At 36.9% G+C, this 9,389-nt stretch overlaps 2 protein-coding genes across 2 annotated transcripts; one reads left to right on the top strand and one right to left on the bottom strand.

The window, feature by feature from the left end:
• Positions 1-857: 857 nt before the first annotated feature.
• On the top strand, positions 858-4,222 carry LOC114179927 (lysM domain receptor-like kinase 3). Its single transcript, XM_085670227.1, has 10 exons — positions 858-1,767; positions 1,876-2,079; positions 2,208-2,347; positions 2,443-2,532; positions 2,742-2,847; positions 3,022-3,173; positions 3,256-3,353; positions 3,480-3,618; positions 3,745-3,843; positions 3,980-4,222. Exons 1-10 carry the CDS (start codon positions 1,044-1,046, stop codon positions 4,142-4,144), a joined length of 1,917 nt encoding a protein of 638 aa, XP_085526353.1. The 5' UTR covers positions 858-1,043; the 3' UTR covers positions 4,145-4,222.
• Positions 4,223-4,979: 757 nt separating this feature from the next.
• On the bottom strand, positions 4,980-6,161 carry LOC146887866 (uncharacterized). Its single transcript, XM_085670445.1, has 3 exons — positions 5,747-6,161; positions 5,535-5,635; positions 4,980-5,423 (listed from the first exon to the last, which is right to left on the bottom strand). Exons 1-3 carry the CDS (start codon positions 6,159-6,161, stop codon positions 4,980-4,982), a joined length of 960 nt encoding a protein of 319 aa, XP_085526571.1.
• Positions 6,162-9,389: the final 3,228 nt, after the last annotated feature.

The following is a 9,389-nucleotide window of genomic DNA, read 5'->3' as shown; positions in this document are numbered from 1 at the left end:
CTCGTTTTCTTCCCCTTTATTCTTTATTGTTTATTTTTTTTAAGATCCTCCATAGTTTTCTTCCCCTTCCCTCTTTATTGTTTATTTTTTCTAGATCCTTTATTGTCTCCTTTCTTCTACTTTCTTCTTTTTCTTCTTTCTCCTTTTTTCTTCTTCTTTCTCCTTTTGCAGTACAGTTTAGTGATTGTATTAATTATATGTGATATTCTAAATATTTTACATGAACTATGATAAAAAATTAATATTTTACTTAAATTTAGCATCAAAATTAAATTCTTTAAAGCGATGGAAGTGGATGAAAGAGAATAAATTGAACAGTAGTGTTGTTACCAAGCTTCTACATCTTGTAATATAAGTTATATAAGTATTAGTGCATACAAAATGCAATTGCAAAACTTCTTTAATTTCAATTTAGACAATGTCTGTGCTTATATATTAATATTCAATTTATCCATATGAATTTTAAGTCATTTCCTCCACTCACTTGTATCAAATTTCAATCCACATCAATTTAAATTAAAGCATTCTAATAAAAAGAGGAGACAAAAAATAACAAAAAAGAGAAGCGAAAAAAGATACATATACTTTAAATATAACATAATATATTACTTAATGGATACAAATTCCCTTTTACATTGCTTGTATTGTTCTTGTGTTTTCAAAATACACAAATTTTAATATATTAAAAAAGTTTTACGTTTTTAATATATTTTAAAACATTGAAATCAGTATCTTAAAACTACACCACCAAAAACTCAGAAGGAATCCAAATTAGTCCATCAACAAAATTGTAACGGATACAATATTTAAAAATTGAATTTAGCAATTTTTCATAGTTCATCGTGTGCTGCCAATCGAGTAACGTTGATTGGATAGGAAGTTGCCTCTAATACATGGTAACAATCATTAATAGTTAATGTTGTGTTTGACAACTATTTCTAAACCTACAAGAAAAAGGGTCCCAGATTATATCTATCAACAAAGAAGACTAAAACGTTTTTTTCTTGAAAGAATCTACAACCATGTGATGACAAGAGCAAGGGATGCACCTTAAAACTAGTACGATGTTTTCCTTATTGTCTCTCCTTCACCAGGGGAGTTTCTACATCACAACTATGGCTTCTCTCACTCCTCTTCTTCCATTTCTTTTCCCTTTTCTGGCAACTTCTTTTGTCACAGTTTTTGCCTTTCAGGTCTCAATCAAACCTTATAATTTGTCTCCTTTAAATTGCTCTGCTAAGATCACATGTAATGCCTCCCTCTACCACATATCTCATAATCTCACCATTCAGCAAATTGCCTCTTTTTACTCCGTTACTTCTTCCCATATCACACCTATAAAACATGGCACCAAACAAGACTACCTCGTCACAGTACCTTGTTCATGCAAACATACGAGTGACCTTAGCGGATATTTCTATGACACCATCTACAAAGTAAGGCCACGTGACACTTTTGTGAATATTTCAAACCTGGTTTTCAGTGGCCAAGCTTGGCCAGTTAATGGTACATTTCACCCAGATGAGAATTTAGCAATACACCTTCCGTGTGGGTGCTCAGAAAGTGGCTCTCAAATAATTGTCACCTATACAGTTCAGCCAGATGATACACCAACACTGATTGCTGATCTGCTAAATGCTTCACTGGTTGACATGATGAGCATGAACAACGTTCTAACTCCGAACTTTAAATTCATAGATGCTGGTTGGGTTCTATTTGTTCCCAAGGGATCCAAAGGGGTATTACCCAGTACTGCTGCTGAAAATGGTGACCTCTCTGCCTCTTCTTCTGCAATATTCCATAATGCATGATATTTACTAATTTACCTTTTTATAGAAATTGTGTGCAAAATTTACCTTTTTACCTTGTTTGCAGAAAAGAAACTTAAGTGGACAACAACAATAATTGGCATCTTAGCGGGAGTGACATTGCTTTCAGTTACTACAACCATCATTCTCTTTGTCAGGGTAAATAAAGTGACTCAAATGAGCAGTGAAGATTCACACCTTTTCTCTAGAAGATCAATGGCCAATAGAACTATTTCCTCAAAGTATAACTTTCAAAAGGAATATATAGAAGGTAATTAAATTGCAGTTTTCGTAGCAGATGCAACTTATGATTCAAATATAATTTTTTTAGTCATAATCTCTGTCAATACACTGAAAGAGAAAGACTGCTATACTTATTCATGCTAAATTTTGGTGCAGATGTAATTTCATTAGAATCAGAAAGACCAATAGTATACAACCTTGAGGATATTGAAGAGGCTACGAATAACTTTGATGAAAGTCGAAGAATAGGAAGTGGTGGATATGGAAGTGTTTATTTTGGAGTGTTAGGGAACAAGGTATGCAAATACCAAGTAAATTTTTTAATGATCCTCAGCGATGCACGCACATTCTTTGATGTGTTGACTAAAAGCTAGATATCATTTAACTGCAGGAAGTTGCTGTGAAGAAAATGAGGTCCAATAAATCTAAAGAGTTCTATGCAGAACTCAAGGTCTTGTGTAAGATCCACCATATCAACATTGTAAGTAACAAACAGTTCTGATGATACTTTCTTTGTCCATGCGTTAAGAATTTTATGTTTGAATATAACACTGATATATGATCTATTCAAGAGCCAGAGTTCGATCAATGTCCAAGCTAAGTTTAACCATTTTGAAATGCAATCAATTAAAATTTGTGTTGTTTGCTTTGAGAAAAACAAAACGGTGCTTTTGATAATGACTATTACAGGTGGAGCTGTTGGGATATGCAAACGGAGAAGATGACCTCTATTTGGTGTATGAGTACGTTCCAAATGGATCTCTCAGTGATCATCTTCATGACCCATTACTGAAAGGTACTTTTTTTCTTTTCCTAGCAAAACTAAAAGCAAAAATTGTTCCAAAAAAAGCCACAGAAACAGAAAAATTATAAGAGTTTGTCCTTGACAAGTCTATTGATTAGTTCAAGAAAAAAATGTAGACAGTTATAAGATATATTTGGAGAAACCTGAAGCATGATACTGGAACAGGGAACCAGCCTCTTTCTTGGAGTGTTAGGGTTCAAATTGCACTGGATGCTGCAAAAGGTCTTGAATATATACATGACTATACAAAAGCACGATATGTGCACCGTGACATAAAGAGTAGCAATATTCTACTTAATGACAAGTTCAGAGCAAAGGTACTTGTCAAATTGCATTGCTCCAATAAAGTTTATGTGCTAAATTTAGTTCTCATCATTGTTCTTGACAATGGATTCAAAGGTGGGAGATTTTGGACTTGCAAAGCTTGTAGACAGAACCGATGATGAAAATTTTATAGCAACCAGACTTGTAGGAACACCAGGCTACCTTCCACCAGAGTAAGGTTTTATGCATTTCAATCATCATAACTAGAATTTCAGTCCATTATAACACAAATGCCAGAAACCTCTTTTGAGCACAATCTTTTCATTTATTCATTCTGGTATTGTTTTTTACCTTCTAAGGTCTCTGAAGGAGCTTCAAGTGACCCCAAAAACCGATGTGTTTGCGTTTGGAGTGGTGCTTTCAGAGCTGTTAACAGGGAAACGAGCATTATTTCGGGAAAGCAAAGAAGAGATTAAAATGAAATCACTCATTAGTGTTGTAAGTGTTGATAGAGGAAATAATTAAAATGGTTGGTCCAGTTTGAAATTCCTTGGCTGAAAGCCGAGTGAACAATCTCATTCACTGAAATTTTTTGATTGAGGTTTTTCTTTTCGTGAAATTCAGGTTAATAAAATATTCCAAGATGATGAACCTGAGATTGCCTTAGAAGATGCCATAGATAAGAATCTTGAAGCAAGCTATCGGATGGAAGATGTCTACAAGGTAGTAAGATTCATCTATGATCATAATAGTTCAAAAAAATAATTGTATTAAAATATTAAAACAATAATAAACCTTATTGATTACCAAAATGAATATCACTAATATTATAATGTCTGACATGAATATGATGTTGCAGATGGCAGAAATAGCTGAGTGGTGCTTGGAAGAAGATCCAATAGAGAGGCCTGAAATGAGGGATATAATTGGGGCACTGTCTCAGATTGTGATGTCCACAATAGAGTGGGAAGCATCCCTATGTGGAAATAGCCAGGTCTTCAGCGGGTTGTACAGTGGAAGATGAAGATTATTAGGGTTTGGAATTATTGCTTCAAGTCTTTGTTAATTTTAGTAATTAAGTGAACCATTTCATGTACATTTATTCACCACATGACCATTTTGTCTTGAGCTTTTTGCATTTGCTCCCTATGATTTTCATTACCACTTCGAGATATATAAGTTTTTCAAAAGGAAAACAAAGTTTGGTTCGATAAGTTGTTAGACAACAAACTTTAAAGAACACTTTATTTACAGATAAGAACAAACTTTAAGGAAAACAAAGTTTGGCTCGATAAGTCTGAAAGTCGTTATTGAGAGACAATTTATAGAACACTTTTAAAATAATAAATAAATAAATGATTTTAATAATATAAAAAGTAGGTATTAATCAAAAGATTAACCGTCATTTTTAATTATTTTATTCAAAATATATGACATTGGTCAGATTGGAAATAAAAATAAAATAGTTATTTTTGGATTTTATGTCTCGGTTTTTCTTATAACTGAGGTAGAATGAAACTTTATGTCACATTTTCTTAAATAATTGAGACAGAAAGTTAGGTTAAATATTTTTAAATTTAATCAAATTACATTATTACTCTTTCTTTTTCCTCTCACGAATTTAGCAATAATGTTCCTGTTATATTCCAGAAGAAGAGAGATGTAGAGAGATTACTCAAGAGGGAGAGTTTTATATATATATATATATATATATATATATATATATATACCAGAGAATTATCGAGTTTGATACAATAGATTCTAGAGAACAAGATAAAGGAAGAGTTTTTATGAATACCACATCCTATACGGTTACAAGCTATTGTATATATATGAAACACATATTGCAGTTACTACACTTAATTGATTTTCTCCTTTTGGATCAATAACTTCCAAGTTTTCTGTCTCGCACGCTTACTACACCTTGGTTCAATTATGTTGCGCTTATCTCCACTTGCAGTTACCATATAATCCATATCAACACTCCCTCCGTCGAAAGGGACCTTGTCCCCAAGGTCAAATGTAGGAAATTGAGCCTTGATGAAAGAAACAGATTCCCAAGAACTGTGAGCATGAGGTAAATTAGACCATTGAATTAAAACTTGATCATTCAAACAACCTTGTTGCCAAAGACGACGAGAATCTAGAATTTTAACAGGTGTGAGAGTGGAAGCCTCTTCAGCAGAATGTAGGGGCAGCGGAAAATATTGTGCAGAGGGGTCACCAACACACTTCTTAAGAAGGGAAACATGAAAGACAGGATGAATACGGGATGTAGAGGACAGTGACAAACGATAAGTAACCTTACCAATACGCTCCAAGACCGATAAAGGACCAAAGTAACGAAGGCCCAATTTTTGATGACGATGTGCTCACAATGTGAGTTGACGATAAGGTTGGAGTTTAACATAAACCAAATCACCAATGAGAAACTCAATATCAACACGTTTGCGATCCGCAATCTGCTTCATGCGATTTTGAGCACGTGCAAGATTATGCTTCAGAGTAGTTAAGGCTGCATCACACTACTGTAATAAGTGGTCAATCTCCTGAACAACAGAAACTGCAGAATCTCGTACTAAGGAAGGTGGAAGACGTCCGTAAACAATTTGAAACGAAGTCATGCCAGCTGAAGTTTGGTAAGCAATATTATACCAAAACTCTGCCCATGGTAAAAATTGCAACCATCCACGAGGACGATCAAATACAAAGCAACGAAGGTACATCTCAATACAACGATTAAGAGCTTCAGATTGACCATCAGTTTGTGGGTGATACGCCCTGCTCATGGCTACGGTAGTGCCCTGACACTTAAATAAGTGCTGCCAGAAGTGACTAGTAAAAGTCTTATCACGATCGGAAACAATAGAACGAGGAACGCCATGTAATTTCACCACATGTTGGATAAAAAGTTCTGCAACGGTAGAACTCGTAAAATGCGTCTTTAAGGGAATCAGATGGGCGTATTTGGACAACCTATCAATAACCACCATAATGACTGTGTATCCATTCACGAGCGAAAGTCCGGTAATGAAATCCATTGCAATATCATCTCAAATTTTATCCGAAATTGGTAGTGGATTAAGTAACCCAGCAGGTAAGGAGTGAGATACCTTTGCTTGTTGACACACTTGGCATTGGCGAACATAATCATGCACTTGTTGTTTCATTCCTGGCCAATAAAATTGGAGTAGGAGGTGCTATAATGTGCGTAGAAAATCAACATGGCCCCTAATCGGAGAATCATGAAATTCTCGAATTAACTTCAAAGTGAGGGGGATTGTTTGGGCACTACTATTCGGTCTTTCCAATATAAAAGTCCATCGTGTTCGCAAAAATAAGGGAAAGTTTGGCCAGCACGGAGATTGAGAATGAGACGACTATATTCAGGATCTGCAACAAGTTGATATTTCAATGTAGAAACAAGAGCACACTCTTGTAGATATAAGGCAAAGCAATCCATACGAGATAAAGCATCAGCCCCAACGTTTTGTTTACCCGGCTTATACTCAATAACAAAGTCGTAACCCATGAGTTTATGCATCCATTGTTGTTGCTCTGGTGTTTGCAGGGTCTGATCCATTAAAGAACACAAACTTTTGTGATCTGTGCAGATGATGAAACAATGGCCCAATAAGTAATGGCAGAACTTGGCCACTGCCTCTGTAATTACGAACATCTCCCGAGCATACGCTGATTTATTCTGCAGTCGACTAGAAAGCTTTTTAGAGAAAAACGCAATAGGATGTCCTTGCTGGCCCAATATAGCACCAATTCCTGTACCAGAAGCATCTGTTTTCAATTCAAACAGAATGGAAAATTTTGGAAGGGCAAGAACGGGGGCTCAGGTCATAATGGTCTTGAGATTGTGAAAAGCTACTTCAGTTTCTGCAGACCAATGAAAAGAATCCTTCTTTAATAATTCATGTAAAGGAGCGGTGAAAGTAGCATACCCTTTAATGAAGCGGCGATAATAACTAGTGAGACCAAGAAAACCACGAAGTTGCTTAAGAGTAGTAGGAATGGACCATTGGAGAACTGTTTCAACCTTGTCAGGATCCATATACACACCCGAAGATGAGACCAGATGACCCAAATAAGAAATTTGTGTTATGCCAAAAGCACATTTGGACAACTTAGCGTGAAGGTGATGTTCCTGCATAAGAGATAAAACCTGCTCCACATGCTGTAAATGGGCAAACCAAGAAGCACTATAAATTAGTATATCATAAAAAAAAATACCAAAACGAACTTGCGTAAGAATTGTTGAAAGATTTGATTCATAAGAGCCTGAAAAGAAGTTGGAGCATTAGTGAGGTCGAATGGCATGACCAACCATTCATAATGGCCTTGGTGTGTGCGAAAGGCTGTTTTGTGACAGTCCTCTGGTTTAACCAATAATTGGTGGTAGCCAGAACGCAAGTCCAATTTAGAAAAGTAATGGGCACCGTGTAATTCATCTAGTAACTCATCAACTGTTGGAATCAGAAAGCAATCTTTAACTGTGACTGCATTTAATGCTATATAATCAGTGCAAAATCGCCAAGAGTCATCCTTTTTCTTAACCAAAATCACTGGAGAGGAAAAAGGACTTGTGCTATGTTGAATAAGCCCTTCCTGTAAAAGGTCAGAGACAATCTTCTCAATCTCTGTTTTGTAACTAAAAGGATACCGATATGGGCGCACCTTCATTGGGGAAACACCTGGTAACAAAGGAATGGCATGGTCATGATTTCGCGATGGTGGTAAGCCATGAGGCTTGTGAAATACCGAAATGTATTTCCGAAGTAAAGCAAGCATATCAGATGGTGGAGGCGGTAACAAATCAACCAAAAGATCCTTTACATCAGTAGATAGAAGAGGGTGTAATGTGAAAACAGCGAAGATAACATTCGTATGATGAAGGCGACGAAGATGATGGTAGTGGGCTTGTGAAGCAGAAGGCAAATTTGGAGAATCGCCCCAGAGAGTAACAAAAATAGAACCATCGAAGAACTTAATTGTGAGTGTGCTATAATCTGCGACATGAGGGCCTAAGGTTGCCAACCAAGAAGCACCAAGGATAATGTTCGCACCTGGTTACTGGTAGAAGAAAAGCAAATAGGTGAATTGTATGTCCCTGAATGGACAGTGGAATTTGTTTCACATACCCTTCACATGTCAAAAAGTGACCATTACCAACTAATACCTTGAAATTAGGCACATGCTCAATTGGAAGGTGAAAAAACTTTGTCAAACGTGGTTGAATAAAATTATCAGAAGATCCACTATCAAGAAGAATTTGAACGTCATGCCCACACAGTAAACCGCGAAAGCGTAAGGTACTAGGTCCAGAAGCACCATGAAAAGCACAATGCGATAAGTGATGATATTGGGCAACTGTCTCCTCAACTATTGGAACAGAAACATCGGGGAAACTGGACGATGAAGCATCCGACGATGGGTCATCATCATGAAGAAGAAAAAGAAATTGACGATTGGGACAACGATGCCCAGGTGAAAACTTTTCATCACAAGTATAACAAAGCCCACGATCACGACGAACCTGCATCTCAGCGGCAGTGAGGCGTTTAACGGAATGAGTAGAAGGCAACGATTTCGGTGTAGGAAGCAACCTATAAGATGTGGAAGAGGGGGAGGCAGGAAAAGGGCCAGGGTAACGGTGTGGGGAAGAGGAAACAAGTGGCTTTTTTGAAGGGTGCGAATAGGACATGGGCTTAGCATCATATAATTTTGCTAACGCCACCGCCTTAACAAAAGAAGTAGGAACCTGGACCAAAACCTCCCGCTTAACATCATATTTGAGACCACTAATAAAACAGTCGAGTAATGCAGCATCGGTGAGGCCTTCGACGCGATTAGCCAACGATGAAAATTCATGAGAGTAGTGTTGAACGGAATCAGTTTGTTGAAGTTTGAATAAAGCAGCATGAGGAGAGTCAAATGGGGAAGGACCAAAGTGTGCTTAAATTGCATGCACCAAAGCTTGCCAATTAGGAAGGAGATTAGTGCGTTGAAGCATTTGAAACCACGGGCCAACGTCACCATCCATATGTATAGCAGCAATGGCTAATTGTTGCGCGTCTGGCGTTTGATAAAGAGCAACGAACTGTTCCGCGCGAAATAACCAATTGAGAGGTGCAGATCCATCAAACTTAGGAAAATCCAATTTCATAGAGCAAACAGGCAAAGCATTATGAGAATTCTCAGAAATAGAATCAGGCCGGACTACTCGTTTCAATTGACGGGACATGGTTTCAATTGAACGC

The sequence above is a fragment of the Vigna unguiculata genome, chromosome 3 (genome assembly GCF_037176805.1).
Source record: "Vigna unguiculata cultivar grain cowpea cultivar isolate G323 ecotype 2 chromosome 3, ASM3717680v1, whole genome shotgun sequence".
NCBI lineage: Eukaryota > Viridiplantae > Streptophyta > Magnoliopsida > Fabales > Fabaceae > Vigna > Vigna unguiculata.
This window is presented reverse-complemented; position numbering and strand designations above follow the sequence as displayed.

Coding starts and splice junctions, on each gene's coding strand:
- LOC114179927 (XM_085670227.1), top strand. CDS start 1,044: ATGCACCTTAAAACTAGTACGATGTTTTCCTTATTGTCTCTCCTTCAC. Junction 2,848..3,021: donor TCATGACCCATTACTGAAAG/GTACTTTTTTTC, acceptor ATACTGGAACAG/GGAACCAGCCTCTTTCTTGG. Junction 3,174..3,255: donor ATGACAAGTTCAGAGCAAAG/GTACTTGTCAAA, acceptor ATGGATTCAAAG/GTGGGAGATTTTGGACTTGC.
- LOC146887866 (XM_085670445.1), bottom strand. CDS start 6,161: ATGGATTTCATTACCGGACTTTCGCTCGTGAATGGATACACAGTCATT. Junction 5,636..5,746: donor TGCTTACCAAACTTCAGCTG/GCATGACTTCGT, acceptor AGTGTGATGCAG/CCTTAACTACTCTGAAGCAT. Junction 5,424..5,534: donor AGTTTCTCATTGGTGATTTG/GTTTATGTTAAA, acceptor CGTATTGGTAAG/GTTACTTATCGTTTGTCACT.